General features: G+C 60.4%; 2 protein-coding genes across 3 annotated transcripts in view; one reads left to right on the forward strand and one right to left on the reverse strand.

The window, feature by feature from the left end:
* Positions 1 to 1,352: 1,352 nt before the first annotated feature.
* EPHB4 (EPH receptor B4) lies at positions 1,353 to 21,709 on the forward strand. Of its 2 annotated transcripts, none has more exons than XM_056128420.1 (17): positions 1,353 to 1,649; positions 3,875 to 3,945; positions 4,593 to 4,880; positions 5,243 to 5,639; positions 7,121 to 7,276; positions 7,377 to 7,709; positions 8,070 to 8,194; positions 8,691 to 8,856; positions 11,382 to 11,484; positions 11,831 to 11,922; positions 12,012 to 12,125; positions 12,284 to 12,531; positions 17,187 to 17,402; positions 17,648 to 17,797; positions 18,508 to 18,701; positions 18,808 to 18,963; positions 20,732 to 21,709. In XM_056128420.1, the coding sequence occupies exons 1-17, from the start codon at positions 1,598 to 1,600 to the stop codon at positions 20,859 to 20,861; spliced, it is 2,991 nt and encodes a 996-aa protein (XP_055984395.1). In that variant the 5' UTR covers positions 1,353 to 1,597; the 3' UTR covers positions 20,862 to 21,709. The 2 variants fall into 2 exon arrangements, with proteins under 2 accessions (XP_055984395.1, XP_055984396.1); XM_056128421.1 differs by having other exon boundaries at positions 1,354 to 1,649; positions 11,831 to 11,895.
* A 1,780-nt stretch (positions 21,710 to 23,489) lies between these two features.
* ZAN (zonadhesin) overlaps positions 23,490 to 26,161 on the reverse strand; it is a 36,142-nt gene continuing 33,470 nt past the window's right edge. The window contains exons 41-46 of the mRNA XM_056128305.1: positions 25,946 to 26,085; positions 25,424 to 25,623; positions 25,197 to 25,335; positions 24,737 to 24,877; positions 23,696 to 23,798; positions 23,490 to 23,568 (exon numbers count right to left, since the gene is read on the reverse strand). Coding sequence (XP_055984280.1) covers positions 23,490 to 23,568; positions 23,696 to 23,798; positions 24,737 to 24,877; positions 25,197 to 25,335; positions 25,424 to 25,623; positions 25,946 to 26,085 — 802 coding nt within the window. The remainder of the gene's footprint in view (positions 23,569 to 23,695; positions 23,799 to 24,736; positions 24,878 to 25,196; positions 25,336 to 25,423; positions 25,624 to 25,945; positions 26,086 to 26,161) is intronic.

Genomic DNA, 26,161 nt, shown 5'->3' on the forward strand with positions numbered 1-26,161 from the left:
GCTGAGACTCTTCCTTCCCCAGCCGGAGCCCCTCCAGGCAGGTTCCTCAGACACACTAGCTCCTGTCCCCTGCCTGACTCCTGCAGTGACAATGGGGGACCTAATGACCCACACTGGGGGGGCCCTGGGGTCCAGTCCAAGGCATTTGGTGGGAGGAGCCCTGCTTTCGTGGACCCTCCCCTCTGACTGATGGGATGTGGGGGACTGGCAGAGAGGAAGGGCCCTCCCAGTCATCCCCTGGGCCCCCAGGAGCCAGACAGGAAACAGCTCAGGAAAGACAGCAGCGGCAGGGGGCCCAGCCCGAGGGGTCACGGGACAGTGAGAGTGACCACTGGGATTTGGAACGCTCTGGTCCTTCACTCTCCCGGACCCACCTGCCTTTGAACAGAAATTTTTTTTTTTGGTTTCAGTGTGGGGATTTTGCCCTAGGGTCTTTGTCGCGCTAGAATGGGGACTCGAACCCTGGCGTCCTGCACGCACGGCCGGTGCTGAGCAAACTCAGCGCTGTCTCTCCAACCTCCAGCTCCACACAAAGTTGGCTTCCTCCCCACCTTTGCCAGCGCAGCCTGCGAGCGCGAGAGGGCCCCGGTTTGGGGATGAACGTACCCCCCCCCCCGACCCCCTAAAGAGGGATGGCAGGGGAGGGGGTGCCCGGGGGGCGTGGCGCAGCGGTCCGCGGCGGACCTGGCCTGCACGCGATCGGGGTTCGATCCCTAGCACCACCCACTCCGGGACGACCGGCGCGCGGGGATCCCCGCCGCAGGCGGCCTTCCCCGCCCCATCCTCAGAAAGTCGCGTCCCGACCCGGTCCCCGGGGGGCCGCGGCGATCGCGGCCCGCTGCAGAGCGGGCGAGGGCGCGAGTCGTGCGGAGGCCCGTTCCACGCCGCACGCGAGGACCCTCCGTGGTGCAGCGGGTGGCGGGGCGCGGGGGGGGGGGTGGTCCCGGCGCGGCCGTGCGGCACGTCGGGGCGGTCCCGGGCAGGGCGCCCGCCGCCCCTCCCCCTTCTGCAAACTTTCTCCCAACTTCCCGACCTGCTCCGCTCGGCGCCCCGCTCGCTCCCCTCATGAATTATTCAGCAGCGCGCGCTCCAATCAGCGCGGCCGGGCCCCTCGGCGAGCCCGGAGCTGCCCGCGCCCCTCCCGGCCCGCCGCGGCGCCGCCCGGCCCAGACCCGGCCCAGACCCGGCCCAGACCCGGCCCCGCGCCCGGCCCCGCTTGCCTCCCCGCGGGCTCGCACGGTCCCCGGCGGCGCGGAGCGCAATCGGCCCGGGCGGCACGGGCGGCGCGGGTGCGGGGAGCCCGGGGCGAGCAGGGCAGCCCGGCGGGGCGGGACCCCGAGCTCGGCCACGTCTCCCCCCTGCGCCGCGGCTGCCCGGACGCCCCCCGCCCGCGCGCGCGCCGGGGACGCGGGGCCACACCTGGGCGCCACCGCCCGGTGCCCCGCGCGCCCGCATGGGCCGGCGCTGAGGGCTCGGGCCGAGCGTCCCGCGCGCGGAGTCGGCGCCCACCCGCCCGGGCGGGGGGCGGGGGGCTCAGACCTGGGGGGGCTGGCGCCCCCCAAACTCGGATCGGATCCAAGCGGAGCGAGAAGGCGCCATGGAGCTCCGAGCCCTGCTCTGCTGGGCTTCGCTCGCGACCGCTTTGGAAGGTGAGTTTTCCCGGGGGAGGAAGGGGTTGTCCCGCCCCTCCAGAGCCCCCCCAGAGCGGAGCCTCGGAGCGGAGAGCCCGGTCGCAGCCTCCCCTTCCCGGCACCCCGGCCTCAAACTCTCCCGACCCGCAGAGCTGGGGCGGGAGGGGGCGGGGAGGAGGCGGCCCAGCGGGGTGTGGAGTTTTCTTTTGTTTGGGAAAAAGAGCAGGATCGGACTCGGATCCGGGACCTTCCCCTCCCGGGCTCCCCGAACCGTCCCTCCCGACTCCGAGGCCTCGGCCGCCTTTCCGTGGCCCCCTCCTTCCCCCCTGCTCCAGCCTCCCAAAGTCTCGGAAAGTTTCTCGCCAAGCACGAGGAGAGTTTCTGGGGCGCCCGGCAGAACTTTGTGCTAGGCCATAAATCTCCGCGACCCCCACAGCCCTGCACGTTCGCACCTGGAGCCTGGACCCTTGAAGCCAGCCAGATTCAGATTAGCCACCTTCTGCACCCCGCCCCCCCACCCAACCCCAGCCGCTCCCTAAGCCAGTGGCCCTGGTGGAGGGCCCCCCACCTCCCTCTTCCCCAGCTGCCATCGACCCTCCCACCTGAAGTCAGCCTAAATCCCTCCTTCTCTGATTCTCTCTGAATTCCTGGTGTCTTCCCCCCACCCCACCCCCCAGTTCCTAAAACTGGGGGCCCAAAGCCCAGGGATGCTCCTTCCCGACCCTAATCTCCTTTCAATGAGCTGCCTCCTCCCCTCCTCCATTGCCTGGCATCAAAGGGGTCTCTAGGGGAGCGGGCAGGGGGGCGGTTGCTGGGGGGGGGGGGTTGTGAAAAGGAAGAATCAAAAGCAGCCAAAACCTCCTGTTTCAAGGACTGGGTGTGCAGAGAGACTTGCCCACAGGCTGCGGGGAAAGAGAGTGAGTGTCCAGCATGGGCTGGGGCCCCTGTGGAGGGGAGTGTGGAGCAGAGGTCATGCCTGTCACCTGGCCCTCGCCCCATGCTTGGTGCTTTCCTCTGGTCTGATACCCCAGTGGGAGCAGGAGGGGCTGCAGCCCCATTTCACAGATGAGGACATTGAGGCTGAGAACTAAGAGCTCATGCTCTGGGCTGGGGAGGGACAGCCGGAGACGGAAGGCGGAAGGGCAAAGGCGGCCAGTGAGGGTCAGCGGTGGCCACAGGACAGATCCCCGAGGAGAGAGATGTCCAGGCCAGGTCCTCACCTCCCAGGAGCTGGACTGCAGGGGAGAAAGTGAGGCTGCCCTAGGACCGCTGGAGCAGACAGTGTAAATGAGAGACAGGAAAACGCTCTCCAGGCTGGAACAATGGAGGGTGGGGACGGCCAGCCACCCCTTCCCAGAACCCCGGCATCCTGTCCCCAGCCTGAGGGCTGTCTCCTGCCACCCATGGGGGTCCCCGGGGCTCACCTCCGAGTCCCACCTGGTCCCGGGTCCTGCGTGGTCCCGGAGGAGACGGCCCCACCCACCTGCCTTCTCTTCCTCCTGGTACTGGAGGCCCAGAGAGGATCCTGGCCTCAGGAGTCGCTTCTGTTCCTAGGGGCCTCATCTCTACCCTGAGTCCTGCCTCCCCAGGGAATCCCCTCCCTGCCCCCTCCATTGCCAGGGGCTATGTCCTCTCTCCTAATTCCTCCCCTCCTGGAGGCCAGGCCCAGGTGTGTTCATTCCCCCCCTGCACCCCCAGATAGACACGCCTAAAATCTCCTCCCCTTTCCCTTCCCGTAACCAAGTCCAGATGTGAGGCCTCTGCAGGCTGGCGGGGCAGAGGGGGGGGGAGCCCAGCACCCCACAGTGCCCTGGCCCCCAGCACCACTTCCTCCCCTGGAAATGCCAAGGAACGGGTCAGGGTCTGGGCTAGCCCTCAACGACTAGAGGGTTTGGCCCCCAAAAGAGGTGGGGACCGAGGAGAGTGGTTTGGGGAGGCAGCAGTATTGGGTTCGGGGGCTTAAGGTCTATAAGATTCTGTAAGAAGGGGGTTCCTGGCCAGCAGCCCCTGGCCCCCCTCACGGCAGACTCAGGCCCTCCAGGTCCACCTCAGAGCTGCGAGTCCTCCACTCCTCCCACTTCTGCCTCCCTGGCTCCCGGGAGGTGGAGGCCCAGATCTGGAGGGACTGGGGGCAGGGTGCGCTCCCCTCCTTCCCACCTGCTGCAGCTCTCTGGCCGCGCACCTGGCGTAGTTCCCACAAACCTCATCATCTGTCTGTCTCTCCGTCTGTCTGTCTGTCTTAGAGACCCTGCTAAACACAAAGCTGGAAACGGCCGACCTGAAGTGGGTGACGTTCCCCCAGGTAGAGGGGCAGGTAAGTCCCCCTGAAGCTGGGACTCAGGGCTGCGGAAAGTGCAGTGAGGAAGGCACTTCTTTTGCACATGGTGACCTGGATTTGATCCCTGGTGTCCCAAGAGTGTCCTGGTCTCCTCAGCCCAATAGTAGTGATCCCTGAGCACAGTTAGGGGCACTGCTAGCTGTGGCCCCCAAGCCAAAATAAATAAGTAAATAAAAAAGACTTTTAAGGGGGCCGGAACAATAGTACAGCGGGAAGGGCACTTGCCTTGCATAGGGCTGACCTGGGTTCAATCCCCGGCATCCCATAGGGTCCTCTGAGCACTGCTAGGAGTGATTCCTGAGTGCAGGGACAGGAGTAACCCCTGAGCATCCCTACGTGTGACCCCAAATAGCCAAAAAAAAGACTTTGAACGAAGCTGGGGTTCAGGAGAGAAACTAAAGGGAAGGTGTCCCCGCAGCTGACTTGAATCCCGCAGTTGCAGAGAACATGTCCCTTTCCCTGGTCCCCGGCACTTTGTTTTCCTTTGGGGGGGCTTGGGGATCACACCCAGTGGTGCTGGGCACTGTTCCCAGCTCTATCCGGGGTGCCCAGGAGGGAGCCATCCCAGCCCCCCCTGCGGGCTCTCACAACACCTTCCCTGGGCACTGCCCCGGTCCCTGCAGTGGGAGGAGCTGAGCGGCCTGGACGAGGAGCAGCACAGCGTGCGGACCTACGAGGTGTGTGATGTGGCGCGGCCACCGGGCGTGCCGCACTGGCTGCGCACCAGCTGGGTCCCCCGGCGCGGCGCCGTGCACGTGTACGCCACCCTGCGCTTCACCATGCTCGAGTGTCTGTCCCTGCCCCGCGCCAGCCGCTCCTGCAAGGAGACCTTCACCGTCTTCTACTTCGAGAGCGATGCCGACACGGCCACGGCCCTCACGCCCGCCTGGATGGAAAACCCCTACATCAAGGTGCTTCTGGGACCCCCCCGCGCCCCTCCAGCCCCTCCCTCTGGGCCCCCGCAGTGTTCAGCTACAACGTGTCCTCCAAGACCCAGCTCGGAGGGCTTCTTAGGACAGTTTGGCTGATATGGGTGGCCCCGGGGACCCCCAGCCCGCCCCACCCCCCACATTAATACCCATTCTTCCCTTGGGCCCTGAGTCCAGAGCCTGGTGATGGCGTTTCTTTGTAGCGAGCAGAGGGTTAGAAGGGGCTTCAGGGAAGCGCATGGGAGATGAGAGCAAGGAACTGAGGAGGTCGGGGCGTGGGAAGAAGCAGGGGGTCCTGAGGACGATGTGGAGGGCGGGCAGTGAGTGTCCTCCTGGCCCTGCAGGTGGACACAGTGGCAGCCGAGCACCTGACGCGGAAGCGGCCCGGGGCTGAGGCCACGGGGAAGGTGAACATCAAGACCCTGCGGCTGGGCCCCCTCACCAAGGCTGGCTTCTACCTGGCCTTCCAGGACCAGGGCGCTTGCATGGCCCTGCTCTCCCTGCACCTCTTCTACAAGAAGTGCGCCCAGCGGACCATGAATCTAACCCACTTCCCGGAGACCGTGCCCCGGGAGCTGGTGGTGCCCGTGGCCGGCCGCTGTGTGGCCGATGCTGTCCCAGCGCCCGGGCCCAGTCCCAGCCTATACTGTCGGGAGGACGGCCAGTGGGCTGGACAGCCGGTCACAGGCTGCAGCTGTGCTCCAGGATTCGAGGCCGCTGACGGGAACGCCAAGTGTCGAGGTGAGGGTCCCCATGGAGCCGGTCTTTTTGTGGGGTGAAGGTTCCTTGTAAATATTGTTTCTTGGTTGTGGGGGGCGGGCTCATACCCAGCAATGTTCAGGGGTTATTCCTTACTCCTGGCTCTGCTCGGGAATCACTTCTGGTGGGGCTCAGGGGGCCTTATGAGGTGCTGGGACTTGAACCTGGGTCGGCTCTGTGCAAGGCAGGTGCCCTCCCCGCTGTACTATTGCTCCAGCCTCACTGCTGGGAATATTCTTTACATTTTTTTCTCTCCTGGGCACTCAGGGGAGGGCGGACCAGGCTGAGTCTCCAACAGCTCTCTCCCGCCCACTGTCCTCCTTCCTGAGACTTGTCCGGGCTCTGTCTGGGCTTAGACGCTGCACTGGGATGCAGGAACTCTCCAGTATCGAGGACCCTGTTGGGCTCAGAGTGCAATGCACCCTGGGGTTTGCTCTGATTCACGGACCTCACTCAGTGCTTTGTGATTTGGGGTTTGTCCAGCTTGGGGGTGGGGGTCGGAGGGGGGGAACAGGATGAAATCATTTTTCTTTCCTTGTGAGGGCCGGGAGGCAGCTCAGCTCGAAGACCGACTTGACCACATACACTATATTTCTATCCCTCAGGTTCCCAAGCTCCATTCCCGTCACTGGCACTTTTGATATTCAGTGACTGGAGAAGGTCAAAATGCTAGTTTCGGGGCTGGAGTGATAGCACAGCAAGTAGGGCATTTGCCTTGCACGTGGCTGACCCGGGTTCAATTCCCAGCATCCCATATGGTCCCCTGAGCACCGCCAGGAGTAATTCCTGAGTGCAGAGCCAGGAGTAACCCCTGTGCATCTCCGGGTGTGACCCAAAAAGCAAAACAGACAAACAAAAATGCTAGTTTTGCTTTTGTTTGAACAGCCAGCGGTCTTCTGAGCTAGCTCTGCACTCAGAGGTCACCCTTGGTGGGACTCAGGGGACCCTGTGGGATACCTGGGATCGAGCGTGGATGAGTCCTGTGCAAGGCAGGAGCTGTCTGGCCCCACTTTTTTCTTTTAGCAAGGGGTTGCTCCCAGGCTACACTGAATGGTGCTCAGGAATCCTGAAGTACGAGGGGTCAAATCTGGGCCCTCTCCAGGCTAAGCTTGTGTTACATCCCTTATAAGTCCCTGGATCTCGCTTTGCTTATTTGGACCCTGATGTTCAGGGGCTGACTGGCATTATATCTTGTTGCTCAGCAATCCCAAGCATGCTATACCCCAAATTTACTTTTTTTTATTTTGTTTTGAGTCCACCTGGCAATGCTCAGGGTTTACTCCTGACTCTATGCTCAGGGATCACTCCTGGTGGACTCAGGGGACCAAATGGGGTGCTGGGGTCGCTGCTATACTATCCCTCCTTGCCCTTATGGGGGTCAGTGCATTTCTCCAGACCATCCTGTGTGTGTGTGTTGGGGGGGGGGGGGGGAGTCGGCTGTTGATGGCCAGTTTCTCTCTCAGCCTGTGCCCAGGGCACCTTCAAGCCCCTGCCAGGGGAGGGACCCTGCCAGCCATGCCCAGCCAACAGCCACTCCAACGCCATTGGCTCCTCCCTCTGCCAGTGTCGCATCGGGTACTTCCGGGCTCGCACAGACCCCCCGAGTGCACCTTGTACCAGTAAGTGACCCTTGGGGAGGACCCCCCAGCCTCCACCCCACCCCCTCGCTGCTGTGGGGCAGATCAGGAAGCCCCTCCCTGACGCCCGTCTTCTCCGCAGCACCCCCCTCCGCCCCCAGAAGCGTGGTGTCCCGCCTCAACGGCTCGGCGCTGCGGCTAGAATGGAGTGCGCCCCTGGAGTCGGGCGGCCGCGGGGACCTCACCTACGCCCTGCGCTGCCGGGAGTGCCGGCCCGGGGGCTCCTGCGCGCCCTGTGGGGGCGACCTGACCTTCGACCCTGGACCCCGGGACCTGGTGGAGCCCTGGGTGACCGTTCGGGGGCTGCGTCCTGACTTCACCTATACCTTCGAGGTCACCGCCTTGAACGGGGTGTCTGCCTTAGCCCACGGACCCGGGCCGTTTGAGGTGGTGAACGTCACCACTGACCGTGAGGGTAAGCATGGGAGTTGGGTGGGGACCTCACGAGGGTCCCGAAGGAAGAAAGGCAGGGACGAGGAGGGCTGACCACAGGCTTTGCATGCACTGGGACCCCCAGCACTGCCAGGAGTGACCCTGAGCACTGAGCTGGGAGTAGCTTGTGGGTGACTTCTGAAAAACAAAGAAATGCAGGGCCTGGGGAGCAGATCCTCAGGAATGCGAGGGGTCAAGTTGCAGAAGCAGGAAAGACATGGGAGGCTGAGGGTGGGGTGGACAGAGAGGACTTGGGTCGGACAGCTGGTGGAGCAAGAGAACTGGGGGCCCAGGGACAGCCCCGCGACCAGAAGGGCTCCAGCGCATTCTCTGCCTGTCACAGTGCCACCCCCGGTGTCCGACATCCGGGTGACGCGGTCATCACCCAGCAGCTTGAGCCTGGCGTGGGCTGTGCCCCGGGCCCCCAGTGGTGCGGTGCTGGACTACGAAGTCAAGTACCATGAGAAGGTGAGCCCGCCCCCGCCCCCGCCCCCGCCCCCGGTGGGTGTGGCTAAGGGCGGGAATTGTAGGTTTCAGGCTCTGCTGTAGCCAATAAGACTGTGAGCTTCGACAGTCCCTTGGACCCTCTTGTTCCGGATCCATTGGTCATCACCCCTTGGTGCTGGAAACAGTAACTGTCCAGCAGACTTTTGTTTTAGGGGGCAGGCAGTTTTGGGGGCACACCTGGCGGATTCTGGGGAACCTATGAGGTGTCGGGGATCTGAGCCGGGTAGGGTGTGTGTGAGACAAGCGCCCTGCCCACTGGGCTATCACTCTGACCCTATCCCGCAGAATTGCAACAGTGCTGAGAAGCACTCGGCACGGTGCACTTAGGGACCAGGAAGTCCCACTTACTGCGTCGTCAGATCGAAAGGCTTGTGATGATGGCGTAGTGCAGAATTGTGGCAGCAGCAAGGAATTTGGAGTTCCTCTTACAGTCAGCCCCTTCTTCCCCCCTGGACAGGGCACAGAGGGCCCCAGCAGCGTGCGGTTTCTGAAGACTTCGGAAAACCGGGCCGAGCTGCGGGGGCTGAAGCGGGGGGCCAGCTACCTGGTGCAGGTGCGGGCACGCTCGGAGGCTGGGTACGGACCCTTCGGCCAGGAGCATCACAGCCAGACGCAGCTGGACGGTGAGCCTGGGTGGAGCAGGGCTGCCCCCCCCCTCCCCCGGAGTTTCTCTCTCTTTCTCTGTCTGTCAAGAACGCTTGGGCTCTCAGATAAGTGGCTGGAGGGTCCCAGCCCAGCAGCTGGTATGCGGCCGGCTGGGCGCTGTGTGTCCTCTAGCAAAGCTTGATCCCGGTGCCCATCTCTCAACAAGAGAATGGAAACAGCAAGAGGCCTCTCTAGGGCTCCAAGAATTAAATGAAGGAGCTCTATGCATTCTTTTTGTTTTTGTTTTTTTGGGCCACACCTAGTGATGCTCAGGACTGATTCCTGTCTCTGTGCTCAGAAATCACTCCCAGTGGTACTGGGGGGACCATTTGGGATTCTGGGGATAAAGAACCTGGTTGACTGCGTGCAAGGCAGGGGCCTCCCTGCTGTACTGCTGCTCCAGCTCTGCTCTATGCATTGTTTTGTTTTTTGTTTGTTTGACTTTATGGGTCATACCCAGCAAATGCTCAGGGCTTACTCCCAGCTCTTCACTCAGGAATTACTCCTGGCAGTGCTCTGGGGACCACAGGGGATGCTGGAGATTGAACTTGGGTCAGCCAAGTGCAAAGCAAATGCCCTCTCCACTATACTATCGCTCCATCCCCTGCTTTGTGCATTCTGATGGGCTGACTGGGAGACTTTCTAAACCTAATTTTTTTTTTGGGGGGGGAGGCGGTTGGAACATATGGGATGTTGGGGATTGAACCCAGGTCAGCCACTTGCAAGGCAAGTGCTCTTCACTGTACTGTCACTCCAGCTCCAACTTTCTGTGTTTTAAAGTGATTTCACCTATTTTTTATAACAAAGTGTATGAGTCAGGGACCTTTTAGTCTTCCCAGACTTCAGGGGTCAGCAAACATGAATCTGCTTTTTCCGTTCACTTTTGGGCCACGTCCAACTGTGTCCAACATTTACTCCTGTGCTCGGGGATCACTCCGGGGGGTATCGGGTCCAGAGGATATGGTGGGGGTCGAGCCTATGTCGACTGAGTACAAGACAAATGCCTTATTCCCTGACTGTTCTCCAACCCCGGTTTTTCTTGGTTTTTATTGAGGGAGAAGTGGCATTGACCATCTGTTGGTGTCAGGCGTAGAACAAAATAATCAGATATTTGTAGACTCTGAAGTGCTCAAAGGTTAGTGACCCTGTCAGCACACTCAGTTGACTCTTAGGAACTTGGCAACTGACCAGCCACTCTACAAAATTACCGATCCAGTTGTCAGCTGGAGACACCCATCCCCCACCCCCACGACTTCTTTCTCGTTTGTTTTGGGGCCACTGCTTGTGGTACACAGGGCTTGTTCCTGGCTCTGTGCTGAGGGATCAGTCATGGAAGGGCTCAAGTGACCCTAGATGGTGCCAGGGAACAAACCTGGCAGGTGCCCTACACACTGTTCTGTTTTTATGAACCTGCCCAGGGACTTTCATGGTGGGTCACATCTAGCACTCCTGGATCAGTGCTCAGGGGGCATGAGATGCCGAGGATGAAAGCCCTTTCTGCCACATGCAGACCAGCACTCCAGCCTTTGACTCTTAATCCCCTGCCCCAGAATAGTGTATTTGCTAACATGAAGCTGGTACTTCTTGGTCCCTCATCTTGGTCTCTTCCAATACCCCTTTCCTCTGGCAGCAATGGCTTCCAGATTTGCCTGTTCTGGACTTTTTATTTATTTATTTATTCTTTTTGTGTCAAACCTAACGATGCACAGGGGTTACTCCTGGCTCTGCACTCAGGAATTACTCCTGGCAGTGCTCAGAGGACCATATGGGATGCTGGGAATCGAACCCCGGGTCGGCCGCGTGCAAGGCAAATGCCCTACCCGCTATCACTCCATCCCCTGGGCTTTTTTTTTAAAGTTTTGTTTTTGTTTTGGGGCCACACCCGGTGTTCTCAGGACTTACTGCTGGCTCTGCACTCACCCTCTACTCCTGGCAGGCTTGGGGGAACTTTATGAGTTGCCAGGGATCGAACCCGGATCAGCTGCTGCAAGGAAAGTGCCTGCCCTGCTGTACTGTCGCCCTGGCCCCCATGCTCTGGGCATTTCATGCAGACAGAATTGCAGTGTGGGGCTGCTGGTGGCTGGCGGCTGCGTCATTCTTTGCCATCCGGTTTCCAAGGCTCGCTCCTCCGTGCTGGGGCATGTACCCAGACATCATTCCTCCCTGTGGCTGGAAACTATTCCATCGCTTGGCTCTGGCATGCTCGTGATCCATCCGTTGATGGACATTTGAGTAGCTGCCCTCCTTTGGGGCTGGAAACCTCCACATTTGCCCTGGGAAAGCTTGATTCAGAAGAGCCCAGTGGTCCCCAGTGTTCAGAGCACCACAGGATGAGCCCTGCCCTGGATAACAAATCAGGGCCCAGAGGCCCTTGGGGAGCAGTTGGGAAACCATCTTCCTGGCCTGGCCTGCTATGTCCCCACCTCCACCTCAGGACTGGGCCCAGTTCCTCCAGGAGGTTTCGTCTTGGGCGGGTCTAAGCACCTTCCTTCTTTTCCCCCAGAGAATGACGGCTGGCGGGAACAGCTGGCCCTGGTGGCAGGCACAGCGGTGGTCGGGATTGTGCTGGTGCTGGTGGTCATTGTCATTGCAGTTCTCTGCCTCAGGTGAGGGTCCTGAAGGAGCCAGGACATCCCTGTCGTCCCCCCCCACTCCCACCCCACTCCCAACTTCCCCAGGAGTTTCTTTCTTTTTTGTTTGGGGCCACACACACCTCTGTGTTTAGGATTTCTTATTCCTGGCTCTGCTCCGAGGAATCACTCTTGACAGTGCTCAGGGCACCCCATGCGGTGCTGGGCGTTGAACCCGGATCACTGCATGCAAAACAAGCGCCTTCTCTGCTGTCCTGTCTCTTGGTCCCATCTCTGCTCCCTGCACTTACCTTCCCTCGACGGACAGCCATGGGCACGAAGATGCAGGACTGGGATTACCTTTTGTTTCCTCCCCTCCCAGGAAGCAAAGCAACGGGAGAGAAGCTGAGTACTCCGACAAACATGGCCAGTACCTCATCGGGCACGGTGGGTCTGCCTGGCCTGTGGCAGGAGGTGAGGGTGGGAAGCGGAAGTGGGGTTGGAGACCCGGGGGAGTCACTTCTTTGCTCGCTAACGGGGGTGCTGGGCGTCTGACTCCACAGGTACTAAGGTCTACATTGACCCCTTCACGTACGAAGATCCCAATGAGGCAGTGAGGGAATTTGCCAAAGAGATAGATGTGTCCTATGTCAAGATCGAGGAGGTGATTGGTGCAGGTGAGCCGGGGCGGTGATTGGCGCAGGTGGGCGGGGCTGGCGGGCGGGCGGGTTAGTGATTGGTGCAAATGAGCGTGCGGCCAGGGTGATGATTGGTGGAGACGGTTGAAAGGGCGGGTGCGGCGGTGTCTGAGGGGTTGACAAGCGTCCCTCGGCAGGTGAGTTTGGCGAGGTGTGCCGGGGGCGCCTCAAGGCCCCGGGGAAGAAGGAGAGCTGCGTGGCCATCAAGACGCTCAAGGGAGGCTACACGGAGCGGCAGCGGCGCGAGTTTCTTAGTGAGGCATCAATCATGGGCCAGTTTGAGCACCCCAACATCATCCGCCTGGAGGGTGTGGTCACTAACAGCGTGCCGGTCATGATCCTCACGGAATTCATGGAGAACGGAGCCCTGGACTCCTTCCTGCGGGTGAGCTCCCCTCACCCCCTGAAAGAAAAGCCAAGGAAGCGAGGACCAGATAAATGGGAGCATCTCTCTTTCTCCAGGGAAGGGCTGGGCTCCAGAAATGTGGATTGAGTTCAGATATAAATGAGCCTTTTTTACTTTTATTTATTTCTTTATTTTTTGGATTGTTGGGTCACACTGGCGATGCCCAGGGGTTACTCCTAGCTCTGCAATCAGGAATCACTCCTGGCGGTGTTCAGGGGACCCTATCGGATGCCGGGGCCCGAATCCTGGTCAGCCGCGTACAAGGCAAGCGCTCTATCTGCTGTGCTATCACTCTGGCCTCGAGCCCTTTTTATTTAAAAAAAAATTTTTTTTTAATTGAGAGGGTACATCTGGCTGTGATCAGGGCTTCAGAGCTGACTCCTGCCTCTGTGCTCAGGGTTCGCTCCTGGTGGGATTCGGGGAACCGTAAGGGGTGCAGGGGACCACTCCTGGGTCAGTGCCATGCAGGGCAAACTCTTTCCCTAGTGTACTATCTTTCCTGCTTTTTGGCGGGAGGGCCGCGTGTGCTCCTTCTCGGTGCTGCTCGTGGTGTGCCCCAGCAATAGAGTGAGTGAGACCAAACCTGGGCTTCCACGACACACAAAGTCCCGCTCTGGGAGCCTCCTTCCAGCCCAGAATTTTCTTTTTTTCTTTTTTTCTTTGCTTTTTGGGTCACACCCGGCTATGCTCAGGGGTTACTCCTGACTCATGCACTCAGGAATTACTCCTGGCTGTGCTTGGGGGACCATATGGGATGCTGGGAATCGAACCCGGGTCGGACCGCGTGCAAGGCAAAACACCCTACCCGCTGTGCTATCACTCTAGCCCAGAATTTTCATTTTGTTACTTTAACAAGTTTGGCTGAATTTCATTTATTTTTGTAGCATTGGCGGGAGGGCGGGGGTGTGTCGCTGTACTTGGCCGTGCTCCGGGCTTATTCCTAGCTCTGTATTCAGGGTTCACTCCTAGCAGTGCTTAAGGGACCATATGAGTGCCAGGGATTGAACATGGGGTCTGCCCTGTGCACGGCAAGTGCCCTCTCTGCTGTATTCATCTTGGCTCTATTTTGTAGCTTTTTGCTTTTTGGTTTTGGGGTCCACATCAGGGGCTGTCCTTGCTCTGTACTCAGCAGTCATTCCTTCGGTACTTGGGGCTCTGTGTGGTATCAGGGATGTTTGCATGGGGCTGGCAGGATGCTAGACACCCAGCACACCCAGGTCTCTGCTGACTCTGCTTTAGGGAGACCATGGGGTACTAGGGACCAAACCAGGGTCATCCCTGCGCAAGGCCAGCCTTGAAAAGCATCAAAATATTTTCCTTGTAGACAAAGCAGCCTTGCCTCGAGCTCTGTCCTGGTTCCTCAGGCGCACCTGTCCATAGACATGGTTTGTTTTCTCCAAGTTGTCTGTAAAGCGTCCTGGTCTTTCCCTTTCTTCCAGACCGGGTCAAGCATTGCACCTGGCACATGCATAGCTGCTGGAACCTCTTCTGGCTCTATAGACAGGACAGTCCCTTGTCACAATACTCTCACCTTATTCCCCTAAAATATCTGGCCCACAGCCCGGATGGGGCAATTTGGCAGTAACTGTATTTCCTTGTAAGGCCAATGGTTTGGTAAAGCCCCAAAGTAAATGTCTGCGGCCTGTCTCCACTGGGGTGTTGCTTCTTTTGTTTGTTTGGTTGGTTTAGGTGTTTGGGCCACACCCAACAGTGCTCAGGGCTGATTCCTGACTCTTGCATTCAGGGATCACTCCTGCGGCTTTAGGGGACCATGTGTGGTACCAGGGATGGAATATGGAAGGCAAGCGCCCTCCCTGCTGTACTGTTGCCTGGGACAAGGGGTGCTGCATCCTTGACAGGGCATTGGAGACTCCAGGCTCCCTGTTGAGTGACAGTGTGGTCACTCCTTAAGTGTCACAATGGCCTCAGTACTCCCGCGGACACGAGTCTGACCCACTTTTACTAGCAGAGGTCCACTGCAGGGAAGGGAAGGGGGCCTGTTTTATTTGGGGGGTGGGGCAGAGACATCACTCCTGAAATAATGTAGTAGTCCTCAGAGGCCATTCCCTGTGTGGGCCTGGGGAGCCACTCCCCGGGATGCTCAGGAGACCGGGCAGTGCTGGGGATGGAACCCAGGACTGACACACCCCACCCCTTTGAGTCACCGTCCCAGCCCAGTGGGTGTGAGTAGATCACACTGGTGGATAGGAAAGAGCCAGCTCTGAGCAGGGAGAAGTGTGGCTGGGTGGGTGGAGTGGAAAGACCCAGAGTGGGCAGGAGACCAGCAGATTTAAGAAACAGAAATCAGGGGCTGGAATGATTTAGTACAGTGGGGAGGGCACTCGCCTTGCACCGATCCAACCTGGGTTCCATCCCTGGAGTCCCAGATGTCCCCTGAGCAATACCAGGAGCATCGCCAGGTATGGTCCAATCCTTCCCCCCACCCCACACACACGCACCAAAAAAAAGGAAGGAAAGAAGGAAGGAAGGGAGTGGGGGAGGGAGAAACCAGGGGTCGGAGAGCTAGTACAGCGGGTAAGGCATTTAACGTGCACGTGATTGACTCGGGTTTGATCCCTGGCACCACATACAGTCCCTGAGCCCTGCCAGGAGTAATCCCTGAGCACCACCGGGTGTGGCTGAAAAACCAAGAAAAGAAACCGAAGCCAGGGCCAGAGAGAGAGCACTGGGGGCTGAGAACATGCTCTGCGTGCAGGAGCTCTGGGTCCAGTCCCCAGCCCCACATAAGGCTGCCTGAGCACTGCGCTGAGGGAGCCCTGAAATACTGCCAGGTGCGGTCTCCAAAACAACTCAGAAGGGAGCAGGGCAGGAGAGAGAGCACTGTGGGCGGGGCGTTTGTTTTTCTTTTGTTTGTTTTGGGGCCACACCTGGTGGTGTTCATGGCTTACTCCCAGCTCTTTGCTCTGGGATCGCTCGTGGCAGGGTTCAGGGGACCATCTGTGGTGCTGGGGATCAAACCCAGGTCAATCGCTGTCCTATCGCTCTGGCCCCTGAGCACCTGCCTCGTTTGCTGCTGAGCTCGGTCAGTTGGATCCCTACATTAAATATGCCCCCCCCCCACCCCCAGCACCAACAGGAGTGATTTCTGAGTCAGAGCCCTGAACACCAAGGAGTGTGTCAAAAAGAAAAGGAAAAGAAAAAGAAAGGGGTGGGGGGGGGCGGAGCGATAGTACAACGGGTAGGGTGTTTGCCTTGCACATGATGACCCGGATTCGATCCCCAGCATCTCATATGGTCCCCAGCACTGCCAGGAGTAATTTCTGAGTGCAGAGCTAGGAGTAATACCTGAACATCACTGGCTGTGACCCAAAAAGCAAAAAAAAAAAAAAAAAAAAAAAAGGAAACTAGAAACTAAATACAAGGCGAAGGGATAGCACTCAGCTTCAGGACTGCTGGTGTCCTGCTGAACCGGGCTCAAATCTTCGGTACCACACGTGCTCAACTCCCTGAGTACTGCTGAGGGTGACTGCCGAGCACAGAACCAGGAATAGCCCTTGAGCATTCCCACTGTGTCCCCAACTTCTCCTCAAAGAAGAACATAGCCAGTGGGTATAAGCAAGTCAGCGTGTGATGGTGGATGGGATCACACCAGTGGCACAGGGCACCAGGGTTGGGGGGACCCATGGCCAGAGCAGCTGCAGTCTGAGGGACCTTTAACGAGGGACCTTTGAACGAGTGATCTGAGGTCCTGGAGCAGGGGCTGGATTTTGGAAGGTCTGGGATGCTGCTGGCGGATGCTGAGTGGAAACCATCCACTGGGCATGTCAAGGGATGTGGGCCCCCGAGGCCTGGATGATGGGCTTTGGATTGTGTCCAGCTGAACCCAGCAGAGGGGCCGCGTTTGCTTCCCTGGTGAGGGCAGACACTGCACTGCAGAAGTCGGTTCTGGTGCATGGCCCTAGCCCCGCCCCTCCCTGGGTTCCGGCACTCAACTGGCTCAAGGGCCAGTCAATCGGTCTGGGTCGCCTGCGTGCAGTCCCATCCCGTAAATAGCACGATCGTGTGCTGCTCTCTGATAAAAGAGCATCTTTGATCGGAAGCCCAGGCGGAGTGTGTACTTGAGTGGGAAGCACCCGCTATGCTAAGGCACCAGGTTCAACAGGAGCAGAGGAGCCAGAGCATAGACCAGCGGGGAGGGCGCTTGTGGTGTGCACGGCCAACCCAGGATCGATCCTCGGCATCTCATAGGGTCCTCCGAGCACTGCTAGGAGTGATTCCTGAGTGCAGAGAAAGGAGTAACCCCTGAGAATCACCAGTTGTGGCCACAAACAAAAAAGAGAGGGGCAGGATAGATAGAGTGGGCAGGCACATGGCTAGCAAGTGGCTGGCCTAAGTTCGATTCCCCGGACCCAGATGGTCCCATGAGCCTTTTAGGAGTAAGCCCTGAGCACCTCTGAGTGTGTCCCCTCCCAGTCTAGGGAGGAAGGCCACGTGTACACGTATGAGTTGAGTAAGGGTCCGGGTCCAAGCATTCTCTGGGGTCGGGGAGCAGCCGGGCCTCAGGGAACTGGGCGTGGCCAGCGGATGGGTGGTCAGGCAGGGGAGCCGCTGTGCGCACGCTCTGCCCTCACGCGCCCTGCCCCCTCGTCTTCCCCTCCCCACCCCCGTTCCAGCTGAATGATGGACAGTTCACAGTCATCCAGCTGGTGGGCATGTTGCGCGGCATCGCTTCGGGCATGCGGTACCTGGCCGAGATGAGCTACGTGCACCGAGACCTGGCGGCCCGCAACATACTGGTCAACAGCAACCTGGTGTGCAAGGTCTCGGACTTCGGCCTCTCGCGCTTCCTGGAGGAGAATTCCTCCGATCCCACCTACACCAGTTCCCTGGTGAGTCATGGGGCCCCCCAAGTAGGATCTGGGGCTCCCGGGCCCGGGTGGGGAGAGAGAGTCGGCAGGCGGGAGTCGGGGAGGGGGCTTGGAGGAGGGAGACCCCACAGAGGAGCCCGTCAGTTTGGGGGAACCCTACTTCTAGGGGCCTTGGGAAGCAGCGTCCTTGGATGCTGGGAGGTGCGTGTAGGCCAGGCCCGTGGGACCTGGGCCAGCTCGCTCACCTCTCTGGCCCCTGTCCCTAGGGAGGGAAAATCCCTATCCGGTGGACAGCCCCCGAGGCTATCGCCTTCCGCAAGTTCACCTCAGCCAGCGATGCTTGGAGCTACGGGATCGTGATGTGGGAGGTGATGTCCTTCGGGGAGCGGCCGTACTGGGACATGAGCAACCAGGACGTAAGTGTCTTGCGGGCCAAGCCCGCTTGGGATACTCAAAAAACTCAGGGCTAGAGGTTGGAGCGATAACACAGTGGGCAGGGCTTTTGCCTTGCATGCGGCCGACCTGGGTTCGATCTCCAGCATCCCATATGGTCCCCTGAGCACCGCCAGGAGTAATTCCTGAGTGCAGAGCCAGAAGTAACCCCTGTGCATCACCAGGTGTAACCCTCCCCCCAAAAATAAAGAACTCGGGGCTAGATCCTCAAGCTGTGGGGGGCACCGGGGAGAGTTGATCCCCTCAGGTGAGCACTGGAGATGGAGCTGGGGGCCAGTTGGGAAGGGACACGTGTAGATCAGAGTTCAAGTGCCGTGGGAGAGCGGTGAAGGGACAAGGCACTCGCAGCCTTGGCCCCGCCCCGGCCAGGACCATCCCCAGATCTGCCATTGGAGCTTGAGGTGGAAACGGGGCTGTGGCACCATTTGAGCGTTGGTTTCTTTGTTTTGGTTTCTTTGGGGGCCACATCTGGTAGTACTCACAGATCTCTGCCTCTGCACTCAGAAATCACTCCTGGCAGAGCTTCAGGGACCTTCTGGGATGTTGGGGCTCGAACCCGGCTGGGCCGCGTGCAAGGCAAACTCCGCCGGAACATTAGTTTCTTTACGGGGGCGGTCCTTCATCTTAGTTGTCTTCCCTGGACCCCTCACCAGTGCTTGCTCCATCCTCACAGGTCATCAATGCCATCGAGCAGGACTACCGCCTGCCGCCGCCCCCAGACTGCCCCACCTCCCTGCACCAGCTCATGCTGGACTGCTGGCAGAAGGACCGCAACGCGCGGCCCCGCTTCCCCCAGGTGGTCAGCGCCCTGGACAAGATGATCCGGAACCCGGCCAGCCTCAAAATCGTGGCCCGGGAGAATGGCGGGTAAGGCCCCCGGAGATGCCCTCTGCCCCTGCCCCGTCCCGGGGGGTGACATGAGGGGATGTCGCAGGACTCAGCGCCTCCCGCCTTGTCCCTGCCCTGCATCCAGGGCCTCACACCCGCTCCTGGACCAGCGGCAGCCGCACTACTCTGCCTTTGGCTCGGTGGGCGAGTGGCTGCGCGCCATCAAGATGGGAAGATACGAAGAGAGCTTTGCCGCCGCCGGGTTTGGATCCTTCGAGCTCGTCAGCCAGATCTCTGCAGAGTAAGTGGCTGGAGCGAGAAGAGGGTTAGGCTTTCTCACCCTCATGGGTCCAAGCATCAGGGCTGCAGGGGTTGAGAGACTGGGCACTGTCTCGAGCTGCCTGTATCCCACCCCACCCCTACACACACACACACACACACACACACACACACACACCACCCCATCCACATCTCCCTCTGGGTGTCTCAGCGTTCCAGCCCTGTGTTTGCAGCAGTCCGGCCACTCCAGACATTTCCCTCCCATAAAAGGCCATGTCTGGACAAAGTTTGGGAATGTCTCTCCAGCGTCAGTGCTAAATGATTTTCTGATTCCAGCACCTCCCGAATTCTCACTTTCCCTAGTTGGCCTCGCTTTGGTGTCCTCCCGCTGGCCTGCCCGTTGCTTGTCAAAGGTCTCTGCCTGGTCCCAGGTCTCTACTTCACACCACAGCCATAGAAGGGAAATCCAGGCCCAGGGTGTACTGGACCACAGGCCAGGGCAGGTCAGCTCCCAAGTGGACCTGCCCCAGGGGGTCAGGCACGCGCCTCTTGACTCAGCCATGCCCTGACACAGGGCTGAACCTGCTGGGGTTTCTTTTAGTGCCCGACCACCAGGTGGTCCTGCATGCTGGAACCCTAAGGTTCTGGGAGGCCATGATATGCCAGGGATGGATCATAGTGGTCCCACGTACAGTCCTTTGCACCATCACTCTGCCCTGTTTTCCCTTTTTTGTGGAGAGGCACACCAGTAGTGCTCAGGGGCTACTCCTGAGTGTTCAGGAATTACTCTAGGCAGTGCTCAGGGGACCCTATGAGATACCAGCAATCCAACCCAGGTCAGCTGAGTGCAAGGCAAATGCCCAACCCACTGTCCTATCACTCCGGCCCTATTTTGGTTTTTGATGGATCCATCCCAGAGACTCAGCCGTGCGAGGCTCTGCTGGTGGACCATCTTCCTAGCCTAGTTCTTTTTGTTTTGGGGCTGCACCTGACGATGCTCAGGGGTTCCTCCTGGCTCTGCACTCAGGAATTACTCCTGGCGGTGCCCCGGGGACCATACAGGATGCTGGGGATCGAACCCAGGTTGGCCGTGTGTAAGGCAAACACCTTCCCCGCTGCACTATCGCTCTGGCCGCTCCTGGGCCAGCTCTTGCTCCCCATTTCCCACCTCTCCTCAGTCTCTGGCTCTGGGATGGGCCGGGATGGGGCGGGGGTGGCCTTCTTGCCGTCTAGCCTCACCCGTCTTCCCTTCCTCAGCCCTTTTCCTCCTTGCTGCTGCTTTCTTCTCCATCACAATCCTTCCCCAATCTCATTTTGGTTTTTATGGGTTTTGTTGGTTTTGTTTTGTTTTTTTTTGCTTTTTGGGTCACACCTGGTGATGCTCAGGGGTTACTCCTGGCTCACGCACTCAGGGATTACTCCTGGCAGTGCTCCTCAGGAGACCATATGGGATGCTGGGGATTGAACCCGAGTTGACTGTGTGCAAGTCAAATGCCCTACCCGCGGTGCTATCGCTCCAGCCACCCCCCCCAACCTCATTTTGGAGTCTCCTCTCTAGTGTGGTATTTTGTCCACCTCTTCTCAACTCTGGCAGCTTGCTGACCCCTGGTAAGGGCTGGTCCCCTGTGCATCCCTACTCGCTCTGCCTCCCCAGCTCCTCTAGAATTTGTGTGGCAACTGCTGACGCCACGTTCCTCTCCAGCTTCCCGATTGGCTGGGGGCCCCGAGGCCCCTGGCACTGAGTTCAGGAGCCCCCAAACTTCACCTTGCTCTCTTATTCTTCCCCCCAGGGACTTGCTCCGGATCGGAGTCACGCTGGCGGGACACCAGAAGAAAATCCTGGCCAGTGTCCAGCACATGAAGTCCCAAGCCAAGCCTGGAGCGCCAGGCGGGTCAAGCGGACCAGCCCCCCAGTATTGACCTGGCCACCCCCAGCTCTGCACGGCGGGAAATCCCCCGCCGGAGCCGGAGTTCCCCGTCTTCTGGGACAGAGTCGGATGATGGGGACCCCAGAGGCCCCCGTCCCCATCCCTGCACCCCCACTGGATTGCACTTTGAATGTGGGGATGGCAGTTCGGAGACACAGGGCCTGGGGATGGGACCCCGGGGAGTTGCGTGTGCCCCCCGCAGGGAACCCCCACCCCACCGCACAGGGGAAGGAAGCGCCATAACCTGCCCGCTCCCCATCACCTCTGCCCGGGCCCCTCACCCCGAAGGGCCCGGCCCGAAGACTCTCGAGACCAAAGACAGAAGCGGGGCCGCTGGAAACCCCAAGTGGACCGCGGCCTGGAGGCAGGAAGGGGCGCCCCGCCCGGCGACCAGGTCACCAGGTTGGGGGTCCCCCACCTGCTGCCGCCCCTACCCCACTCGCGTCCTTGTAAATGCCCCCGCCCCTCTGCCGTCTTCATATTGAAGGCTTTTGAGTTTTATTTTTCGTTTCGGTCTGACTTTGCCTTTCTTCCCTGACCCCTTTCTTCTCTCCCATTGCCCCCCGTCAGAACGTTGGTGTTTTGGGGGGCCCCGTTTCACCATCACCGCCTCTGCCCAGGCTGAAACAGGGACCCATCCTTGTCCATGCCCCCCAACAGTGCCTTGGTCACCCCCAGCCCCGTGTCCCTGTGCCCCGAGTCCCCCCAAGCTGTGTCCATGAGGGGGGTGAGGGGTGAATTGCTGGTGGGAGGAGCCTGAGACAGACGCTGGTGCTTGGAGGGGCCCTTAAATTATATTTAAAAGTCTTTTTTTGTATAAATAAAGGAAAATGGGAAGTGTCCTGGCTCTGGGTTGACTGGGAACTGGGAGGGGTGGAATGTGTTTGTGGAGCAGCGGAGGGTCTGGGGGTGGGAGCCCTGACAGCTGTGAAGGGCTGGGTGCTTGGTTCCCAGCCCCTGGGTGCAGTGGGGTGCGGTGGGTGGGGGCAGGGGGATGAGTCATGGGCTCTAACGGCTCCAGATGGTTCTGCCAAGAGCCTGGGGCACCTCCGGGGAGGGGCTGGTGCCCAGCCCTGGCGAGGGGCTGTGGGAATGGGGGGCCCTGGGATCACACCCTGCCCTCTGGGCCCAGAGCGGGTGCCAGGGGGCCACCCGGTCAGCAAGGAGACAGATGTGGGCCAGATGTTGTGACTGGAGCTGGTTCAGTGGGGGGTGGGCAGGGCCAGCGGGCGGACAATTCCCCTTTCAGGGTGCTGCTCCGGCAGGTTCTTCGAGCAGCTGGGTGTTCGCCAGGGCTGCTCCTCCCAGACAGGAAGCCAGGCCGGGGTCCCTCTTGCGATTTTCTGATCTTTCGCCCCACACTTCTCACCCATGGTCTCTCCCTCATTTCTGCATCTCACTTGCCCCTCCCTGGGGGAATTCCAGGTCCCCTATCATGCATGGTTCCTACCTCTTTCCTGGGAGTAGTGACTGTCCCCGACTTCAGGCCTTTCCTGCCCTCCTGGGCCCCTAGTGATTCCTACCCCCTTCCCCCCGCCAGGGCTTTGTACCCCAAGGAGGGCTGGTAGGGATTCGGTCCTGTTGGGAGGATGTGGGGGGGGGTCTCTAGACTTGATGCCACCGCCCTTGCCCTGATCAGTCTGTATTGAGGCCGGATAAGGTGACCTTGGGTGCCGGGAAACGACAGGTGGAGAGCGTGTGAAGGGTCCATGTGTGGGGGACGCTGGCCCCCAGGTTATACCAGGGCCTGCCCCGTTCCACACCCCCCGACAACTTCCCCCACACCCAGCTGCCCCCAGCTAAGGAAGAGAAAGCTACGCCAGGCCGGGCCGGGGAGCCTGCCAGGGGCACCCCTCCCTTCCTGGGGCCCTTCCCACCCAAGCCGGGTCACGTTTAAGGAAGCTGAGCTGGAGGAGCAGCAGCTCCGGAGGCCTTTCTGGAATCCACTGTCTCCTGTCCTGGCTCTCCCAGCTGGCCACTCTCCTTTCCTTAGAAACCCAGCAAGAGGGCGAAGCCAGCACAGAGCAATGAGGGGCCCCCAGTTTCATTCCCGGAACCCCCTAGGCTTCCCCGAGCCCTGCTGGGACCCTCGGAGGTGGCCTGGGCTCCATCCCTCAGTTCCGCAGGCTTCGGCAACACATCTTCGGGTTCTCGCATTGAGACACCAGCCTGGTGGGTTAAGAATCACCAGAAGGGGCCTGGGGACCCTTGAGCCATGAGTCACATCCCTGCCACCCCCACACCCCACCCCGTAGAACACAGAAACCACAGGAAGCCCCCGCCCCCGGGCTCCTGAGGACTGTCCAGCCTGAGCTGCAGATGAGCTGTACCCCCCGTTGGCTTCCAGGTGAGGTGTGGGTGTCCCTGTCGGCACGGGTCAGCACAGGAGACAAGTGTTCCCCACAGGGGCCGGGCCCACTCACCTCTGCAGAGGTCACCTCGCCCTCCTCAGCCACTGCCCAGAGCTAGTGTCTGGGGAGACCCCGGATTCCCCTCACCTTTCCCTGGCTGCCTGGAGGGTCACTCAGAGTCTCCGAGGCTTCCTCAAGGACCTGCCCCAGGTCCTGTTCGCCGTCCGCGACCATCTCCCTCTCGGGCTATTCCACCACCCTCACACATCTCAAAAATAACTTTTATTTTCTCGATGCCTTTTTGGAGACCCGTTGAGAACTGCGCGAGGGCTCACCCGGAACCAATACCTGGGGACAAAGCAGGGAACTTGAGTCAGCACGCGCAGCCCCGGCCTGGAGGTATGGCAATAGCCCCGCCAGGGCAGACTGGGGAGCTGGTCCCAGGGTCCCCCCACCCCCTTCCTGCAAGGCTCACTGCATCCTCTTCCTCCTCATGCTGGAGATACACAGCTGGGCCAGCACCAACGCAGTCATCAGCACCAGCGTTCCCAGCCCCATGGGCACGAAGTTAGACATGTCTGGGGTGCAGCCGTGGTATAGGAAGCGGTGAGAGCAGACACACCACACCCTCAGTTGCCACCCAAGGGTCTGTGTGCCCCGAAATGCCAGGCTCTGTGCTCAGGGCTCACCCCTTGTGATGCTCAGGGGACCATATGTGGTGTCAGGAATCCAACCTGGGTCACCTCTGCAAGGCGAGAGCCTGACCTCGGGCCTAGCTCTCCAGCCGGTCCAGGGCTTCTCCCAGGAACCGTGAAACTCCTCTCTGCATTTTAACCAACTGGGGAGCTGGCTCAGATGCAGTTCTTGAGCTGGAGATAGTACCTTGGCTTTTCGTCCGCGTACAGCAGACCCCGGTCTGCTCCTGGTGATGCCTATAGCCTCCCTTACCAGGTTCAAATCTAAGTAGAGCCAGGAGTAAGCCCTGAGCACCACCGGTGTGGTATGGCCCACCCCCCCCCACCCCATAATAAAACACTAATAAAAATGCGTATCTCAGGGTTGGAACAATAGTACAACAGGGAGGGCGCTTTCCTTGCACGTGGCCGACCTAAGTTTGATCCCAGAACCACATATGACCCCCTGAGCCCCACCAGGAGAGATCCCTGAGCAGAGAGCCAGGAATACGCCCTAAGCACTGCTGGGTGTGACCCCCAAACAAACGGAACAATAAATACAGGTTTGGGGCTCCCTCTGGCCTTGGGAAGTGCAACTCGACTCGGGTGCCAGAACACGCCCACCCCAATCCAAAGAAAAAGATAAAAGGTGGAGAGGGAGCCCCTGGCCCAGAGCAGGGAGTTGGGGACTGGGAGCAGCAGGAACGGGGGCCCCACGAGACTGGGGTGCTGAGGGTGGGGCAGGGGCGGTTTAAGACAAGGTTCCAGATCCCACCTCCACCTCACTCCTGTTATGAGCGACAGGTGTGGGAAGGTGATAAGGGGACCAGGTGTGTCCTCACCTGGCTCTGGGGGGTGTGGCCTGTCCCCAGGCTCCGAGCAGAGGTCTCCCCCATAGCCCGGTTCACACTCGCAGACAAAGCGGTTTCCCCGCTCCAGACACCGCCCATCGTTCTGACAGGGGTTCTGCAGACACGGGCTCTCTGGAAGAATGGAAGGGGGTTGGGTGGGGCGCACAGACCCTGGGGAAGAGCAGGTCGGGGGACTGCAACTGGCCAGGGACCCCTGTCTGCCTTTCTCCCTGGTGCTGGGAAAGTCGCTTGCATCTCCCAGCTGAGTGTGGGTTTGGGGGGCAGAGAGGATTCTGGAAACTGGGCTCAGGGCCCCCTCTCCCCCGGACCCTGGGGCCGACCCAGTCTGAACCATCCACAGCAGGGAGAGGAGTGGGCTCAGCGAGTGTTCTGGGCCAGGGGAGGAGGGGGCGGGCTCCGGGGTGCTCTCCCTGCAGTGGGGGGGGCTCACCCCGGAAGCAGCCCCGGGTGAGGTTGCCCAGTGTGCAGGTCTCGCCCGGGCCGCAGCGCAGGGGCCGGCAGAGCAGGAGCCCCGGGCGGGCGCAGGTGCAGCGCTGGGAGCAGTCCTCGCTCACGACACTCTCACCCTGCTAGAGAGGGCGACGGACCAGGAGGAGGGTGCTCCCTGGGACTGCCCTGCCGCCCCCCGCCCCCGCCCGGGGGCTTCTCAGTCCGGACCTGGAAGTAGCGGCCGTCCCTGGTGCAGCCGCAGCGGCTTCGAGGCAGGCTCTGGGCCCCACTGTATGCGTAGCCGGGCAGGCTGGCGCAGCCCTCCACACACGGGCCCGTGCACGTCCTGGGGGCCGTCAGGCTGGCACAGGAAGCCGGGCAGGGGCTCATGCAGCTCCGGTAGACAGTGTTGGCTGGACAGGCCAGAGCTGTGGGGGGAGCCTGGGTGAGTGGGGCGGGTGGACCAAGTAGGTCACCCCAACCCAGGGCAGGAGGCAGCCAGGAGACCTTCTTTATTGGGGGGGCACACATGGCAGTGCTCAGGGAACACTCCTGGCTCTGTGCTCAGGTGGGCTCGGGGGACCCTATGGGGTGCCAGGGATCGTGCCTGGGTGGGTCGCATGCCAGCAAACACCCTCCCCACTGCGATATCACTCTGGCCACACCCGGTTCCTTGGGCTTGGGGTGTGGATGGGGGGCCAGGAAGAGCCCAAGGGGCACAGGGTGGTGGGGGCGGGGCTGGAGCCTCACCGCAGCGTGTGTGCTCCCGCCAGCCGCCCAGGGTGCTGCCTGCCTCCTGGCAGGTGCTGGCGTAGCCGCCCAGGAGCCGGCAGCGGAGCTCCTCACGCAGCCCCGGGTCTCGGCGGGCACACAGGGCCAGCGCGCAGTGCCTAAGGGGCACAGGGCTGTCAGGGGGTATCTACAGGTGAGGGCTGTGATTTTGGGGACGGGAGCGGGTGTTTGCGG

The sequence above is a fragment of the Sorex fumeus genome, unplaced genomic scaffold (genome assembly GCF_029834395.1).
Source record: "Sorex fumeus unplaced genomic scaffold, SorFum_2.1 ptg000064l, whole genome shotgun sequence".
Classification (NCBI taxonomy): domain Eukaryota; kingdom Metazoa; phylum Chordata; class Mammalia; order Eulipotyphla; family Soricidae; genus Sorex; species Sorex fumeus.

Bases quoted from the DNA above. Each gene is read 5' to 3' on its own strand.
- EPHB4 (XM_056128420.1), top strand. From the start codon at position 1,598: ATGGAGCTCCGAGCCCTGCTCTGCTGGGCTTCGCTCGCGACCGCTTTG. The intron at 3,946-4,592 runs GTAAGTCCCCCT...CGGTCCCTGCAG, and splicing joins TCCCCCAGGTAGAGGGGCAG to TGGGAGGAGCTGAGCGGCCT. The intron at 18,964-20,731 runs GTAAGTGGCTGG...TCTTCCCCCCAG, and splicing joins GTCAGCCAGATCTCTGCAGA to GGACTTGCTCCGGATCGGAG.